General features: G+C 36.5%; 1 protein-coding gene across 2 annotated transcripts in view; it reads left to right on the forward strand.

The window, feature by feature from the left end:
* Positions 1-10,206, forward strand: part of matcap2 (microtubule associated tyrosine carboxypeptidase 2) — a 28,153-nt gene extending 17,947 nt beyond the window's left edge. For both annotated transcript variants that reach the window (XM_059013002.1, XM_059013003.1), the window contains 4 exons: positions 3,609-3,741; positions 6,668-6,973; positions 8,579-8,676; positions 9,197-10,206. In XM_059013002.1, coding sequence (XP_058868985.1) covers positions 3,609-3,741; positions 6,668-6,973; positions 8,579-8,676; positions 9,197-9,355 — 696 coding nt within the window. In that variant the 3' untranslated portion in view covers positions 9,356-10,206. The remainder of the gene's footprint in view (positions 1-3,608; positions 3,742-6,667; positions 6,974-8,578; positions 8,677-9,196) is intronic.
* Positions 10,207-19,595: the final 9,389 nt, after the last annotated feature.

Below are 19,595 nucleotides of genomic sequence, written 5' to 3' on the forward strand. Positions count from 1 at the left end.
AACTAAGACCCCATTCACACTTGGGATCACACTTTTCTCAAATGTGAAGGCTCCAAAAAAGAAAAGGCAGCCCAGGGCCGACCTAGATTTAGGCCACTGCTTCGATGTGGCCCAGGGCCTGCAATCCGGGACCAGGGCTGGCCTTTACATATATATGAACGCAAAGCAGACTTAGGCCACCTTTTCGTATCACATTACCAGTTTGATTTTGTATGATAACATGGAAAAATGCTGATTTTCTATGATGTCAGAGATTTTTTTGTTTTACATTTGGGGAGGGTCAAAAAACATGCAAGGCTTTTTTTGTTTGTTTGATAATAACCAAATCAATACACATACCATATATAAACATTAACACAGGCAACTTTGCTTTAAATTGACATAAACATACCTGTCTAATAAAACTGCTTCCGGTATTCAAGTTCAGTGTTGAATGAAGCTTCAGTTTACTTCAGTCAGTATCCAGAGCTATTCAAAGATGCTGAAGACAATAACAATCACCCCTAAAGATCAGATTGAGTTTGTTTGTTTTATTGATTAATGGCACTGGTAAGCTTGTAACTTGCTTAGAATTTGAAAGTGTAACAATTAGAATTTTCACTGTAATATTTCAATGGCTGTTATTAGGCTTCCAAGCCAGAATGGCTGGGGAAGCCTATTGTTATTGTAAAGATTTTTATTATTTTTTTTATTCTTCCCAAAACTTCACCTGCTTGAACACCGTACAACCAATCAACATCAAACTTGGCAGGTATCATCCCAGGTTGAATACAATTGAGATGCAAAAAAATTGCACTCCAGCGTCAACCAAGTTGGTGGCCTGATGCATTATTTTGAAAAACCTTTCAAAATCTTCTTCTTGGGAACCAGTGAAGCAATTATCTGAAATTTGGCATATGTCATTGTGGCAGGATGGCTTGCAGTGGTGAGGTGTGGTGACGTCACAGACCAGGAAGTACAGAAACCAAAACAATGGATGGGCGGGTGAAGCTGAATGCTACGGCACTCAGCTGGATTTATTAAATAAACAAACCAAAAACAAAAGATTTAAACAATAACAAAACACAAATCAAAAAGGCGCGATGGCCAAACAAACAGAAACAAGTATATTTTTAAATATAGCAATTGTTTTTTTATATTCTCCTTGCTCTCTCTCCGCTCTCCCGTACTCTCCTCTCTACACTCAACAACCGCAGCACGGACAGCTGTAGGTTCTTATACTCTGGCCGAGGGGTTAGCTAGCTGTTAATTATCTTATTACCCCTCGGCCACAGTCTGCACGCGTTTGGTAAGGATGCGTGACTGTCAGCTAGCTGATCAGCCACGCATCCTCACGGGTTTTTAAATTATAAATAATAAGAAATATGCAGCGCTGTTATCCGCGCCGCAAACAATAATACAAATAATAATAAAGAAATACATAGGGGCGGGACACTCCGCCATAGTCATCAACAACCAAACCTGCTTAAAGTTTGCGATGCAGAAGTTGTGCGATAAATGTTAATATCAAAATGGCTGCCATCAAATTTGCAGAAACATGCCCCAAACATCAATTTAACCAACTAACTCTGAACTTGGTAGGCATCATCCTGGGGACAATGGAATTCAAATAGGGCAAAATTGTGTTCTTTTGTAAAACAAGATGGCCACCAGACCTACATTTTTTTAATTTAAAACCGCTTCATTTGATAAACAGTTTATTTGATTAACTCCAAAGTTGACAAGCATCATCCCTGTATCAATACAATTGACTTTTTCAAAAATGGTGTGCCTGGCACATTTCTTTATAAACCTTTCAAAATCTTCGGTTAAATGCAAAACTAGCTTATAACTCCTTACAGAGTGCAGGTAGGTTAATGGTTACTATGGAACACAGATAGGAACACATATATGCTCTATCCAAAAATCACCTTGCCTGTGACCTTTAACGTCTCTAAGGTCAAATGTAAAACTAGCTTATAACTCCTTACAGTGCACGTAGGGTTATGGTTACTATGTAACACATTTAGGAACCCATATATGCTCTGTTCAAAAATGACATTGATTGTGACCTTTGACCTCTCTTTAAGGTTAAATATAAAAGTAGCTTATAACTCCTTACAGTGTGAAGATAGGGTCATAGTTACTATGGTGTTTAAAGTTATAAATGTTACTATGGTGTTTAAAGTTATTGTGAGAGAATGAACTAATGCAGTATTTTGAATTTAAACTGCTCCATAAAACTGATCTGTTGCTGACACTTTTGCTGCAATGCTACAGCTTGCCAAAATTTCCAACTGGTACTGAGCTTGCCTGGCGTTCTAGTTGTGATTATTATTGTTAATGTTATTTTACTAGCGATAGAGCAGTAGCTTATTTGTTTGTTTTGATTACTGTACTGGTGATTGGGGGACATGTTGAATGTCAGTTACTGTGTGGGAGTTTATACCGCCCCTCACTTACTGCGGGTGAATAACGTTAACACAAACGCACCTGTTCTAAGCGGTGGCGACTGTACCTCCGTGTTCTTGAGAGAATAATGTGATTGTGGGTGGGGGTAAGCTCTGACCATCACCCTCTTACACACCATAACATTAAGTCAAAATAGTCAATAATATGTATTTTTTAATATACACCATAAAATTGCTACTGTGCTGCATTGAACAAAATATATATTAGTAAGAAATATCTGCTACAAATCAAAGATTACTGTATATCTGGGAGCTCTTCCATTCTGAATGCAGGCTATTGTTCCATTAAAAAAAGACATTCACCACATTTTAGGCCTGCTTTTCAGTCACGCAAAGGTGCCTTAAATGGCAAATGTGAATGGGGTTACAGACATAAATATGCGCCAGCCCTGGGCCAGCACAGTAGTGCGAACAGGGTCTAACTTCCCCCCCCCCCATCTCAGTATCTGTCTCAAAATTCAAGACTGCAAATTCTATACTCTCTTCAAATCTCTTGCAAAACTTTGTATCACTTTTCACACTGGACACACCATCTTTTAGGATTCCTTTTTGTACTGTACTATATCTGTCTTTCCTTCACAGACCTTCACCAGGTATTTATGCCTTTTTAACTCCTGTCTCTTATAATCTTTTCTATTCTCTCTTAGGTGAGGTAGAATTTAAAATCGGATTAATTATACATAACTTTTTTTTTTTAAATTCAACTCATCAATTGCTGTACTGTATGAGTGTTAATGTTTTGCTTTCCAGTGCATTTTATCCCAAACCCGCTCAGTGAAAACTCTTGGTAAATGACTGTAGCTGTCTGATAATGCTAGAATGCTGTAATGCATTAAAACAACTGGTGCTGAGGATGTTTGCTGTAGCAGGATCAGTAAACTCAGTGCTTATACTGTAAATGCAGTTTCAAGTGTTAGCCCAAGTAAAGCCTATAAGCAGTTCTTTTAAATCTAACATCCTTTAGGGTTTTTAAATTCCCAACTTAATTGTGTGCTGTTTAAGAAGTCAGTGCTGCTTTTGTTGTAATGCCATACTTGGCCCTGCAACAGTAATAATTCTCACAAAAATATGTGCTTTATTACTCATAAGTACAAGTCCCTTGATGTAACTATTATTTTCATAAATATTAATATGGAAAATAACTGTTTTCTTTGGCAGATTGTTGTTCACTTGACGGATGACCTTCTTTCCAGAGCCTCAATGACAGTTGTCAATGGTCGGCCAACATTAACCATCAACATCTCCAGTGCACGGGAACATTGGCTGGAAGGCATGTTAAGACATGAAATAGGTCTGTACAAGAATAGCAAAAGATTTATAATTGTAATATGAGACAGTTAGTCGATGGGCCAAGACCAGAAATTTTCAAGTTGGCTACACCCCCAAGTTTTTTTTGTATCGTTTTGTTCTTTAACATGTCTAGATTCCATTTTTGCCTGTTGCCAAGCTTAGTTTGTGTCCATTTGGCTTGGCAACAGTATATTCTGAATTTAATTCTCATATCTGAAAAACTTTCTGAGATGGATTCAGTTTCTCCAAGTTACAAAATTTGAACTTCTACAAGATCAGTTTACTTAAACAAGGGTTATTTATCATGTTTGTAAACATAATGATACTACTTATCCTGATTTTAGGTTTTTTTATGCTGTATAAATTGCATTTATGGTCAAATACTGTAGTCGGTTGGTAAGTAAAGATGGCAAAAGCAGGATGCTGGAGTCAAGCTCTGGTTTTAAACAAAATGTGTACTTTTATTAATAAAGCTGTTAATAATGATACATTAATTTAAACAATCTGATCCTTTAAGCCAGTATCAAGATCAAAATAAATAAAGGAGGCACACTCTATGAAACGGTTGTTCCAAACCAGCACTGAATTGTGAATCTCCTTTTTATACAAGTGTGTGTGCAGGATTTCTCTCAAATTATCGTAGATGAATTGGAAACAATAGTTAAGCAGATGAGAACCACTACCTGTTCCCTTGACCCAATTCCTACTACACTCTTAAACGATATTTTTAATACTGTTAGCAACCGCATTTTAAAAATTGTAAAAAGCTCCCTTTCGTCGGGCACAGTTCCACTGGCACTTAAGGTAGCTGTAGTAAAACCAGTATTTAAAAAACATAACCTGGATCCTCAAGTCCTTACTAACTATAGGCCAATTTCCAATCTACCTTTTTTAGACAACATTTTTGAAAGAGTAATTGCAACCCAACTAGATAAATATATCGCTCTAAACGGCGTCATGGAGAAATTCCAGTCTGGAATCCGTAGGGCTCATATCACCGAAACAGCCCTTGTAAAAGTTGTTAACGACCTGCTCTTAAGCTCTGACTTGGGCTGTCCTTTAGTATTAGTTCTCTTAGATCTAAGTGCTGCATTCAATACTATAGACCACTCCATTCTACTTAAGCGCCTTGAATACACTGTGGGACTGTCTGACACTGTTCTTTCGTGGTTTAAATCCTATCTTGCAGACAGATTCCAGTTTGTCTCTTATGAGGAGGACATATCTGAAAGGTCTGATGTCCTATATGGGGTCCCACAGGGCTCTGTCTTGGGTCCACTGTTGTTCTCACGATATATGCTTCCTCTTGGTGACGTTTTCTTGTTCCTGTGTCTATCACAGTTCTTGCTGGAATGTCCTTCTGCAACAAGCAACCCAGGACTAGCCTGACGGCCTTCTAGCACTCCATTGATAGATCCCGATCCAATGATTTCTGATTCTAGAAGGATGTCCCTGAGTCCAGCATCTGCAAAGTGTTTCCCTATTACAGCAAGTAGGGTACAAGCTATGTGAAAACTTCCCATGCAACCGCTTGAATTCCATAGGGTTCTTCCAGATGACATCTACTGCTTTTGCTATATGGCCTGATCAAAAATCACAATGGCATAATTTGCCAGAAGGCAACAGATCTTAGCTCTGAGCTTCGATTCCTTCATCCGGCAACAATTCTATATAACACTGTCAAACGTATGACATAGAGAGAAATTCTGTTCCATCTATAACTCTCTTGGATCTCCTCAACCAGATGGTGAAAGGCAATATCAAACCCTTTACAGGTTTCAGTGATATTCTTTTCTTGTTGTGCTTTGACTGCATGTATGGATTTCTTGTTGGTGTAATTACTGTAGCAACTGTGGTGGTGTAGAACTTCTATTATTACACAACCTTGGTTTTCCAGTTCAACAATTACACGTCCATCGTTCATTAATGGTTTGGTGTGGTTTTCCACAACAATAGCATAAATTGGGTGGCAAGTGTTTTTATAATGGCAAATTATATATATATATATATATATATATATATATATATATATATATATATATATATATATATATATATATATATATATATATAATGTAGCATTGTTTATAATATTGAATAATAATATTAATAATAAAACACACACACGTGTACATTATGTATGACAATTACTTATTTTGGCGATACAGTATTTGTTAGGTTGAAATTAATTGATTAGGTTTCAGGTGTTGGTAATGTATAGTCTGGCAGAATTATATATCAAAAACTTCTGTTATATATAAATATATACGTGTGTATTTATTTTTTTTTAAGTACCTGTAATAGTAACATTTCAAATCAGAAGAATATCCTGTATAAAATAGGCGATGCTACATCAGTATTCTTTTGTCACATCCCACATCACTGCTTCACATCAGATGTGACAGAAAGAGACACTTCAATGCAAAGCTGTTTTTTTTTTTTTTTTGCACACACACACACACACACTACCCCACCCATCCGTTACTAGGGGAAGTCATGAAGCAATTGGCGCGGTGCACAAACAAACTAGATGCTGACAAAAGTCTGGTGTATTAATACCAAAATAAGTTTTTAAAAAATAAATATTTAAATTCAACTCTGTATGGAGTCCTGGAGTATATTTATATTTAAGCAGAGCGACGAGTTAACATGAGAAGGTTGGTTTGATCTGCAATGACGTTCTACTGTCTGAAGAGCAGTAAGGGCAGGTCCAAAATAATTTGTTTTGTATCTAAACTGACAATTATTCAGCTTGGCAAGAGGCAGAAATGGAATCTAGACATATTAAGGAAGAAAATGATACCAAAAAACCTTAGTCTGACGGGGGGGTTCAGCCAACTCTAAAACTAAGGGCTTTCTGAGGTTTGGCTCGTGGACTAAGTGCTCCATATAGTAATTCACCCATACAATCTATTCTTTCTCCATAGGTACTCACTATTTTCGGGGCATTAATAATAATCTTCAGCCTTGGTGTAATGGCAATGGGCGTATAAAGTACAGTCTGAAACCCACCAATCCCACAGAAGAGGGTCTGGCTAGTATCCACAGTGTGCTTTTCCGCAAGGACCCTTTCCTGTGGAGGGCAGCCCTTCTCTACTACACTGTGTACCAGGCCAGCCGCATGTCCTTTACGGACCTCTTCCGCTGCCTCGAAAAGTTTGTCAAGGACCCCAGTACCCGCTGGGACTACTGTGTGCGGGCCAAGAGGGGCCAGACCAACACCTCTCTACCAGGTGGGTTTTCAGTCTGAAGCACTTAAGTTTATTTAAGTTAATTAAATTAAATTCAGTTCAGTTCAGTTCATTGTGCTTACCAGGATAAGAACCTTTTATACTGCAGATGTAATTTGACAGGTCATCCTGGCAAGATAGCAAGTCACATTTAGTTCAACAGGGTTTGCACAATTTTGGATTAACAATCAGAATTTGGGACTCTCTATATAAAATGTGCTGGGAGGCCAAACTATATGTGGTATCTTCTTTTGGCAAAATCCCTGCAAGGTTACATTTGCAAAGCACTGAGTGTTGTCACAACAGACATTTGCAAGAAAATGTCTGTTGTGCTACCTGCCCGATATTAAAATGAGAATTGCCAATACAACGTGCATATTTATAGGTGAAATAACTTTGTTCCAAATCCTATGTATTTGTCAGTTAGAAGAACAATATAATATGTATTGTAAAGTTACAGTACATATATACAGCGCTCCAGAGAAGGTTTGGGGCCATTGAGCAATTTATTCTCCAGTTTAGACCATTTGTGAGTTAAATGTATTTTGGGTGAGTAAAATGCAACATTACCTTAGTGTCATGAATACTTTCAACTTATTAGGTATGCATGAAGTACAGCCTTACATTTTAACTGTAATGTTACTTTGAACTACTGTACAAAAACTAATAAAGTCAAAACAACAAATATTCTTATTTGACCAAAAAGAATATGGCTGTGAAGCAAATAAACACAGAAACAGAATTTTTTTTTTATTCCACAGCTGCAGCTGGAATGTACTTGACCAAAAGGCCTGCATGCACATACTATATATTTCCAGTGATTTAAACCAAAAACAAAAAAATGCTTTCTTGTGCTCTCCCTTTCCAAGTCGACAGACACGCTCCCAAAAAGTAAAATAAAACTTTTTTTTTTTTAAACTCTACCTATACTGCACTAATGCAAATAAAGAAACAGTAATATTGTATTCTTTACTGATCACCTTGCTATAGCAATATAAAGCATCCCGTCTCCAAACACGTTGTTGTTGTATTTATTATATAGATTTACCTTCCAGATATTCAGTTGACAGAGAGGTAAATTGGTAGGTTAGGTTGAGGGGGATAAAAATGGCATAGATAAATCCTAAGGCTTATTCACCAGTCACAAACACGCATTATTATTTTTGAAAACCTGTACTTACTGGTCACATGTTTCTGGCAATTCCCAGGCAGGTTACAATTAGCTGTCCCAGCATTTCTATGATCCACTCTCTAGCTACCACATGCAGTATATTCACAATTGTCCATTGAGATGCCAGGAACCAACAAAGTACAAGAAGCTTGATGACATGCGAACTCTAGCTGTGCAGCAAAATTGCTATGCATATTCTTTACTCATTACATTTAAATATCATGCATAATTTATATTTTTTTCAAAGCGTAAAACAGCCAGTACGCAGATTATCTGGAGCGCTGCATGTACTTATTACTGTTTTTTGCTGGATGTATATTTTTGCTGGCCATAAAAAATAGAGAAGCATAATTAAAATATGTGCAACTACAAAGCAGTTGGTAAATGTTTTTCAACTGAATGTTTTGTTGAAATACTATTTGTTTGTTTATTTTTAGGTTGTTTCGGTAAGGATCAGGTGTACTTGGATGGCATCCTTAAGATACTGAGGTACAGGGAGAAAATAAACTTTTCACTCTTGACAGCTCTTGGAAAGGTAATATTTAACAGATTGGACTTTAAAACTAAATTCACTTTTTTATCATTTCTTATGTTTTTCTTAAGGCAGAAGTATTTATTAGTTTATGTCTAAAACAGCAGCTTTTGATCAGTAAAGTGAAACGTTTATGAAAAGAGGGAAGTGAGTGTAGTAGTCACATTTTTGGAAAACAGTTATGTAACCACAGATTGCCAACATTTATATATTGTCAATGTCTGCAGCAAATCCAACAGCATTTATTAACAGTACAAAAAATAAAGTCTGCATTATATAATTACTAAAGTTTTGGCTGTATCCCAAGATAAGTCTGATTTTCACAGGGTTCCCTAAAGACTGGATTCTCCCATCTAGCTATTTACTATTTCAATAACCATATCAAAGAACTTCATTCACTGAATTTGCTTTGGCACTTGCCCTATTCCATGGGACTTCATACAGGATGTGATTACAGAATATTTCTTTATTCATTTCTTTAGACTGAAAGTGTAGTGGTGAACAACTCTGTTTTCTATTAAAGGTATCTTATGAGGATGTGGATCGGCTGAAGGAAATAGCCATGATGGAGAATGTGAGGATCCCATACTTCCTGCAGGATCAGCACCGATATATGGAGCAGCTGAACAAGATCATGGAAGTGAATCAGATTACTGATGCAGAGCTACAGGTGCTTATCTAATACTAATATCGTCTGAGTTAATTTCATCTTGCCTTACCTTTCTATCAGCATTACTGTTTTGTAAATATAGTATTGATGAGCTCACCCCCCAAAAAGTATATATAATAAAACTCCTGAGGAACTGGTCAATTAAAAACACTTTTTTTCTGGCAATGTCATGTTGAATTTGAATTTAAAGAGCAACACAATACAAATAGATATCATTTCAGACTTGGTACAATTTTATATGTAAAATGTATGCTTTGGTATTCATACAAATAATCACAGACTATGAAAACACTCACATGTGATTGCTACTTCACAAAAAGGAAATTAATAACCAGAACTATAAAGTTAATGCTGTGTTCAAGTTAGGCTGTGAGAAAAATAAACACAGTTTTTGTCGTTACAGTTCGTTGAAAAGTTTTGTAAAAAAAACTTTCTATAGTCACCTATTTTCAGTACCACAACTTTAGAAAAAAAATGACTTTATTAACTGTGATTTAATGAGGTCACTGTTTACACAGTTATGGATGTATAGTGTTTCCACTATGAAAAAGGCATTAGATAGTACTGCATTGTACTACACTGTGAAGAATAGTACTGTGTGTCAAATGTGGTGTATTCTGTGTTACCAGCAATGCCTGCCGGTTCATACTAAGAAACAAGGCCTATATGGGCTTGATATTTCACATGTTTGTGCAAAAGAATTGATGGTAATGTTTAACTGTAATCACTCATTGTTCTTAAGTACAGTAAGCCCTTTTGTTCACAGTCCAAACAGAAAATAAATAAATAAATATTTCATGTAATGTCATTGTTGTGCTGACTTGTCTTCCTATAAGAGTAAAGGGAATAAAAAAATAAATAGTAATGAGACCTGTTCTTTAAAAACAGTTAATGGCTGGTTCATTTTAAACTTGTGTGTGTGCCCCTTATAATAACAAAACACAATAATCCACTGTCACTTGGTAGTTACCAGGAGCAGGCATATACACAAATTCATGTAAAATAGTGTTATTTCTAACTACAGCAAAAGCATAATTTTCACAGGAAAACACAAGTGAAGATTTTGAAATGCTTATTAGAGCTACCTTTTGTTTGTGCTTATGGTCTGACAACTGCTAATAGAGGGGGTTGTGCTCCTTTTTGTGATCCAGTACACAGCTGAGTGGAATGGTATTTCTAAAACCATTTGCTTGCTTAGAACATTTTAAAAACTGGTGGTTCCCATCCTAATTAACTAAACAGGGATTTCTCCAAACCCAGATCTTGATCTGTATTTTATGTACACTATACATGCATGTACTGTAGAGGCATATTCCTCCTTAAGATATGCTAAACTCTTCCATGTTCAGGTTACGGACAGTTTTAAGAACATAATCACAACCATTGCTCAAGTTACAAAATTGCTGCATGTGCAGACTTGTTGAATGGGCAACTGACTAAAAGAACACGTTGCTCCACCATTCAATATTGACAAATTGCTAATTATTACATCATCAGCTATTTATGCTGGAATGCTATTGTATGTTGTAGTTTATGTTGAACTATTACTAACTAACTTGTGCAACTTATTCTTGCCAGTGTCTTGTGGCTTTACAAAAGAGAGTTTGCAGTTTTGCATAACAGCCAAAAATCTACTTTTGACCCTCAGTATTGAATAATTCTATGTTTATTGTAGTTCCACTGCAAGTAGGGTCAGATCTATAGTAGCTAAGAAGCCATTTGTAAATAATATACTGAAGCTCAAAGTTCCTGAAATTTAAACTTAAATGGAGACCATTTTTTATTGACTGATCAAACAATGCTGACACCTAACAGAGCTGAGCTGCACCACCATTCATACTTGATCTATAACAGCATTTACTAGAGATTAATGCTGATAAAATGTGGGAGGTTTGAGTCTATTAAATATTGAATCAGGTGCCTCGAAAAATACTGTTTGACCCATATGCTTGCTGTGACTTCTATTAAGAGCCACTGCAAGCATGTAGGGCAAACATTATTTATCAAAGCACTTGATTCATTGGCCTTAGTTCTTGAGGCATGGCTTTGAAACTGCCAACCATTGTTTTATTGAAAGGAGGCACCTATTGACCATTAGTCATCAGATTTACTTGGGTCTGGCATTAGTATAAGGAATGGAGGCTATTTGAAAAAACATTAAAAAAAACAAAACAAAAAACGGTAAATTGTACATGACCTATATAAGCAACTTTTGCTAATTCATTGTTTTCAACATTTTACATTCTTTTGATGTGCAGGTAGATAATAACAAGAGAGCACTGTTTGTGCAAGGTATCTGATATTTTCAGTGTTGTACTGCACTTACTGTAAGATACTACTAATGGCACAGATTTAAAAAAAACATGTTCTTTCTGAGAAGGTAATACAATTACAATGTACAGCTCAAATAGAAATAGAGTTATCTCCAAAAGGAGTTTTCATTTGACTTTATTTCAATTAATTGTCAAGGCTGTACTTACTTCCAGTGGATGATGTTTTAATTGAATCAAGATAGATATAAAGTTGATTGAATTAGGTCCAACCTATTTAAACATTGTGTTCCTATACAAATGAAGGAGGAGCATTTAATCAATGGCAGAATACAATCAGTACCTTATATTTAGGGTTTCTGGTTTTCAATGTTTTACCCTGAATTTCTATTCTCCTTTAAAAAATCAATTAATTCCTGTTGATCCATTTGTGTATCTCAAATACAACTGAGAAATGTATTAATATCAAAATTGGTTTAATACGGGTTTATTGTCTTTTAAAATCAACCAGGCCTTAACTATTCATTTACAAGCATAACATACAAATGAGATCACAACATTTTAATAAGCGACTAATCTTTATTGAAGCTATATTGAAAAATAAAGTATTTTATGCTAGACACACTTTATTACAATCGCTGTGCGTAACTGTATTTACATTAATAAAGATTAGTCACATTTTTTTAAATGAGAAAGCAAGACTTACAATTTAAACAACCATTTAGTTGTTTCACGGAAAAAACACGTTAATGAAATACATTTTACTATTAACATGTTTCTCAGTTGTAATTGAGATACACAAATGGCTTACTGGTATCAGTTGAATTCTTAAAGGAGAGTATAAAAGTCGTGGTAAAACACTGAAACCCAGAAATCCTACTTCATACTAGAGGGGAAGTTCAATGCTTTAAAAAAGTCTTCAAATGTAACATGTATTGAATCACTACTTTATTACACAAGTGTCACTAGACAACATTCCACTGGAATCTGGGAGGCCTGGCTGGGTCTGTATGCTTGAAGAAGTACTGCACTATTAAATATACTATAAATACTGTCCCCATGACAGCTGGCTTCAACCATTTATAATGAACGCAGCAATGCTGTGCGTTAGGGCCTCAAACTACGTGGTCCTGCATTGGAACTCCAGCCTTCTCAAAGAAGAATCAAGGATATGGTGGATTCAAAAATGGAGTACATGATTCTTAATTTCTTAAAAACATTTTCCTTATATCTTTTATTTAGTTTTATTTTGGGATATTCCCAAGTGTCCATTCATATATATCTATACTGTAAATTAGATATATATATGTGTGTGTGTGTGTGTATATATATGTATATAATAAATCACACATGAATGTTTTAAGTTCATGATACATATTTAATACTATATAGTGCCCATACATTTAGTCCCTTCAGATCTGTAGACTTGTATAACCTTTTTCACTACTGGAAACATCGAAATAATAATAATAATAATTACAAAAACATCTCTGTTTAAATACAGTTATTAATAATAAGTGCACATCATGCTGCAGGATTCTTTGCAACATATTTTGGCCCTTTTCGAAGTTCCCTGTTCGCTTTCATCTTCTGACATACCTTCATTGCTCATTTATTGTAAAGACACCGACATATCTGAATTTTGTTCATCGCAGTTTTCTTTTGAAACTTCTCCAATCACATGACAATAATTTGTTATTTTCCTCATCTTGGTTTGACAAGTTTTCAAACTGTCTGGAAACGAGTAGCCATCGCCCTGATAAATCAGTGAAATTGGCGGACTATGGGATTTGTAGTTTTTAATGTGTGATTAACAGTGGGCAGTGGACACCAATAAACTAAATTCCCAGGCTACATTACGATTGAGCTATGAGAGTTTAGATCTGTGGTTTTCTTTTTTTTTTAATGTTTTATACTTTCAGCAAAAAAAAAAGTGATCACGTTAATTTTATGTAGTCAGTCTTTAGGAATTTCTAGTGGCACACGTGCGCCTACATTAAAATGTATGTTTGCACAAGCTGTTGTCGCATATACAACCAGATTAGTCACACTGTAGAGCCCTGTTGTTATGTTGTTTTGTTTCCGATTTAGTTCCTGAGAATAGTTGCCACAGTTATTATTATTGAGGTGTACTTGCCGCTTTCTGTTTTATTGTTTTCTGTAAAACATTGATATCCTGTCAGTAAAGAAAAGGCTTAATGCAAAGCTTGTTTTAACATTGTCTTTATTACGCCGACCAGAGACCCACGCTTACAACTGTACTGTCATATTTTCTACATTTTCTTTAAATTCTCAAATTAATAAATCGAAACCCGGGTAGTAAAAAGAGACCCTGGTAGCGTTGGGTAATTTAAAACATGACAGGTACCCGGGTTTTCTGGTACCCGTGCCAATATATATTGTGGCAAGGCAAATCCCTGCCTGGTGGTTGGCAGGGAGGGGGTTAATTTCTGTCCCTGCCAGATATAGCCACAGGTGTAATTATTTATTCTAATTAGTGTACAGTGCTCCCTCGCTATAAGGCTCTCGGTTATAACGCGCCTCGGATATAACGCTCCTACAGCAGGTCCCCCAATTTCCTATACTAGTGATTCATGCAATATTTCTATAGTAAACACAGTACCAGTGTTGTTCAAACTGTAAACAACTTCTCATTCTAACTTCTATTTCTGTCTCTCCCTTTTGATACAGTATCTGAACAGAAGAAAAGCCTCGCTGGCACTTTATAACACAGACATCTTATTCAGCATTCGTTTTATAACTAAATAAATATTATACCTATTATGTAGTTATCTTTCCTAATGTATTTACTTTTTTACTGCGAAAGGAGCTGCAGCTTTCTCTGGGAGACGAGACGCTTCAGCTTCTTCAGCCCCGCTCCGGCAGCCGAACCTGGGGCGAGCCCATTCCCTCTTCCCCTCTCCCAACCCGCTCTCCTTCTCGCACTTGGTTTTCTTCTCTGTCGCTTTGAACTGAACTCTCGACCGCCGTTTAGCCAGACTACTTAGAGTTTAAAAACTGCTAATTAAAATGATCCATGAGTGGGAATGTTACCTTTTTTTTTTTTTTTGTTTGTAAAAAATATAGTGTTGGTTACATGGTGCTTTATGCATGGTTAATTCACGGAAAGTTCCATTTTTGCTTCACTATATATGCATTATAGAGAGGGAGTTATTTTGTATTTTAGATATGTGTTGTTATGTGTCCCACGGTGCCCCCCACCCCCTCCCACGCTGTTCGGTTATAATGCTCATATTATGTGTCCCTCAAGACCCTGGTTATAGTGAGGGAGCACTGTATTTAGTTTCATTTATTACCTTTTTAATTGTTTTATAGTTTAATTGATGTCACCTGCCTGTAATAAGCAGGCAGGTACTTAAACAGGAAAAAATGTTTGTTCAGGGCAGTCTGCAGTTGGTGTGAAGGCAAGAGGCTGTCAGTAACAGAAGGTACTGTGTGAAACCTTTGTGTGTAACTTCTCTGTGTGTAAAGGTGTTTATGTTTTACTGGTAAACGGAGTATTAGGTCCAGTTTGTGAGTTTAGAGTGAAAAAGTAAAAAGTTTGTTTTTCATTTCTTTTATTTCTGTAAATAATACAATTGCAACAAAGTGATTAAAACCCTCCAATTTATGGGTCTGGGTCTGCTTAAAAGGGGCTATGAACCTAAAAATCAGTGAAATCCTTTACTCTCTCTCTCTCACATCATGACGCGAGCAATCCGTGACAAGGACAGACGCTATAAAATCGTTACCTTTATTACAAATGTGGACGGATTAATCTACCGATTAATTGCACCATGGAGGTAACAACAGTCTTCCCAAGGGGCATTTAATTTTCCACTATGAGCTGAGTCTGCAGTACATATTTAATATATGAGTCAGTCAAAATAATGAGAGGCAAGGTTCGATAGTAAATATGACTTTATATACTGTAAAGCCGTAAATATTTGCGAGCCTTTTATTATGCGTTTTTCAGGTATGAAAAAAAATGTAAACATTTTTGGCATGAATATCTTAGTGCTGTACTATTGTGCTTGTAATATACTATTACCAGTGCAACAGGACGCCAACATTTCTGGAGCAAAATAGGTGTCATGGGTGTGATTCGCCAAATATTTTGGTTGAAAATATTTATTGGTTTACAGTATTTTGTTTAAATATAGCTGATACAGCATAAGTAAATAACAGAAAATGTTTTTGAAGTTTGTACTGCATAGTTATCAAAGTTTTTTTTCTTTATTTTGTAGTATGTTAAGTCACACAATCGTTGTTTTTTCATTCAGCCATTTTCTGTTAGGAGTGGAGGGTGTGCTTTTGAAAAGGGGTGGGACTGACAATGATGTGAACCAATCACATGTCAGAGGAAGTGTATTGCCTGGTGGTGTAAGGATGTCAGAGCAATAGTTAAATCTATTTTGCTCCTGTGATGAAGTTTTAACCAATCACAGGCCATAATTTCCAAGCACATGTATATATGCAATAAAGCCTGACAGGCCGTCTGTATACGTCAAATATACGGACGCCTTGGGGAGTTGTGAGAAGTATGTATATTCAACATATATGGATGCCCTGAAGGGACTTATCACATTTATAATCCAGGCCAAACAGTGGATTTGAAGAAAAATAAGCATAAATCATGTTTAGGGCAAACAATTATACATGTGTTTATTACATATCCTTACACCAATAAAGTAGTCCCATTTATAACTTTGAATTACACACCAAGTTAAGCCAAGTAAATAAATTTTATTGGAACGTGCAAAAGAAAGTACATCTGTATTTATGATATTGTGTACATTGCCATTGGGGGGGGGGGCAAGGTTGATTTTTCCCTGTCACTGACAGTGCAGACCTGTTTGAGCAGAATAAACGTGAGGAATAAAAATAAATACAACAACATCTCGGATTTCAGTAATTTTCAAGGTGTGTGTCTGAGAGGGGTGGATAATGTGCAGCAGTGTCTTTTTGTGTTTTTCTGTAGCATTTACAAAACGCTAAAAATACATTATTTTAGGTGACAAAGTCGGGGTGACTGAGTAAAGACAGTGATTTTATATATATAGCTGTAGTCAAAAGTTTACATACCCCAATGGAAACTTAGTATCGAAAACAAATAATTATAGGAAAAATCTTTTGTAGCAAAAAGTTACAAGAAATAGATGTCTACAATTATTTATTTCAGCAATTTTTTTTGCAAAACTCGAAAAATGCTAATTCAAAAGTATTCATACCCTAACAAGGAAAATGAAATTAATAGCTAGTTGAGGCACCTTTAGCAATAATAACCTCTTTTAAATTATTAGGATATTTGTCAATTAGCTTTTGGCATGATTCTGTAGTGATTTTTTATTATTCTTCAACGCAAAATTGTTCCAGTTCATTCAAATTCCGAGGACTTCTCTTGTGCACAGCCTTCTTCAACTCATAGCAAATATTCTCAATCGGACTTAGATAGGGACTTTGATTAGGCCATTCCAGAACCTTGATTGTATTCTTCTTTAACCGTTCTGTCATAGATTTTGATGTTTGCTTTGGATTGTTGTCATGTTGGACGTCCAATTGCACTTTAAACCAAGTTTTGTAGCGGAGGGATTCAGATGATTGGCCAATATCTTTTGGTATGCTATATAATCCATTTTACCATGTATTGGAACTAAATGTCTTGTGCCTTTAGAGGAAAAACAGCCTCATAGAAGGATATTGCCACCTCCATGTTTGACAGTAGGTATGGTGTTCTTTTCTTTGTACGCCTCACCAGACTTTCTCCAAACGTAACGGCTATCAGCGTTTCATCACTCCACAAAACCTTTGACCAGAACTCATATCCATCATTCAAATGCCATTTTCCAAACTTCAAGTGATTGTCCTTGTGATGTTTTCCTAAGAGTGGCTTCTTCCTTGGCCTGCGACCATTGAGACCTTCACCATGCAATACTCGACCTATGGTTGAATCCACCTTGAATACCTTTGGCAGTCAATCTTGGATTGTTATTTACCTTTCTCACAATTCTTCTACTTTTTCTTGGTGAAAGAACCTTCTTTCTTCCAGACTGAGGGAGTGTTGTGACAGTACCATGAGTCTTGTACTTCTTGATAATAGAAACAATAGTTGAAATTGAGATACTCAAATGCTTGGAAATCTTCTTGTATCCTTCTCTAGCTTTATGACAATAACTAATTTTCTGCCTAAAGTCTTCAGATAGCGCTTTACTTTTTCCCATATTGACTTATTGGTAATGACAGCAATCATCCTATGCCGAACCGTTTTATATTCTCTAGAATGTTCACCTACAATCCAGTATTTTCTAGACTTTTCTAGAAGTAGGTTCTGCATTATCATATTGAAATTTCTAGCACCTTGTAGACAATACTATCATAAGAACATAAGAAAGTTTACAAACGAGAGGAGGCCATTCAGCCCATCTTGCTTGTTTGGTTGTTAGTAGCTTATTGATCCTAGAATCTCATCAAGCAGCTTCTTGAAGGATCCCAGGGTGCTAGCTTCAACAACATTACTGGGGAGTTGGTTCCAGACCCTCACAATTCTCTGTGTAAAAAAGTGCCTCCTATTTTCTGTTCTGAATGCCCATTTATCTAATCTCCATTTGTGAACCCTTTCTTTTTTCAGGTCAAAAAAGTCAGCTGGGTCGACATTGTCTATACCTTTTAGAATTTTGAATGTTTGCATCAAAGGGTATGAATACTTTTGAATTACAATTTTTTGAGTTGTAGACATCTTTTTCTTGTAACTATTTCCTCATCCACAAAAGCAAAACTTTTGCTACAAAAGATTTTTCCTAAAATTCTTAGTTTTTGAAAAATCTCTAGAAATTATGAATTTCCATTGGTATATAAACTTTTGACTACAACTGTATATATATTTAAACAGCAAGCAAGGGATTGATGTTCCCTAAATAATGTATCACAGAACATTATATTGAATACAAGACCCTTAAATAACTTTATACAAACAGTTAGAAAGGCAAACATGAATACACTACTGCGAAGCAATACTGCAAAGATGAATGCTAACAGGAGTTTGGGGCTGGCAAGGGTTAGCTACCCTTGTCGGCAGTATCCAGCTCTGTGTTTACAGGATGCTGGAGACACCCGCCCACGGCGTCTAAGAAATTAAAGAGAAAAATACCCCTAGAGTCTGCGAGAGCGGGGGCGGAAGATGACTCAACGTTGGACAACACGGTTAACGACTGAGGAACGGAAACGGATATGAGTATGGAGAGTACTTCACAAAAGACTAGTTCAAGATCTGCAGTTAGCAAAGACATGGAACTCCAGGTTTGTGTCTGCGGCTGGAGCAAGGCAACAACGGTCAGGGGTTTGAAGATTCATTAAGGGAGAATGAAATGCTTGAGGGAGAAGGGACAAGGGCCTTGCATTGATCACTACGTCTTACAAAGTCAGTCAAGTCAGTCGAATGAAATCCAGCGACAGGAAGCAAACCACAGTTTGCAGGATATCAGCACCCCTGTCATAGACGTGAGGAGGACTTGCATGGACACAGTTAGTGATGAACCTAATGATCCTTGTGAACCCGGTCAGACAAACCAGCATAAGAGAGAAAAGAACCTCAACGGGCACAAGCCTGGAGTTAAATGGCCAATAGCTTGTGAGAAAACTGCATGGGACACAGAAAACACAGATCTGCTTTGCGTTGGAAAGGTTAAGTGGAACAGTTGAAAATAAGCTGAATAAATTTGGGGACATCATCTACGCAAATGGAAGCGAGAGGTTTGGAGTTGAAAAAAGGAAGGAAAAAAGTACAAATTTATTCCTGGAAAGTCTCGATGGCAGCAGGAGATTGACCGCTTAGTTAGAGAAAGGAGACAGCTGAGGAAGCAATGGAGAAGAGTGGAACAAAGTCAGAAGGAGGGACTCAATCTCTTACAAAGGTTCATAAAAGATAAGCTTGCAACACTGGGTAGAGCTGAGCACCTACGGAAACGCTACAAAAAGGTTTGTTT

This window comes from Acipenser ruthenus, chromosome 3 (genome assembly GCF_902713425.1).
Source record: "Acipenser ruthenus chromosome 3, fAciRut3.2 maternal haplotype, whole genome shotgun sequence".
NCBI classification, from domain to species: Eukaryota; Metazoa; Chordata; class Actinopteri; order Acipenseriformes; family Acipenseridae; genus Acipenser; species Acipenser ruthenus.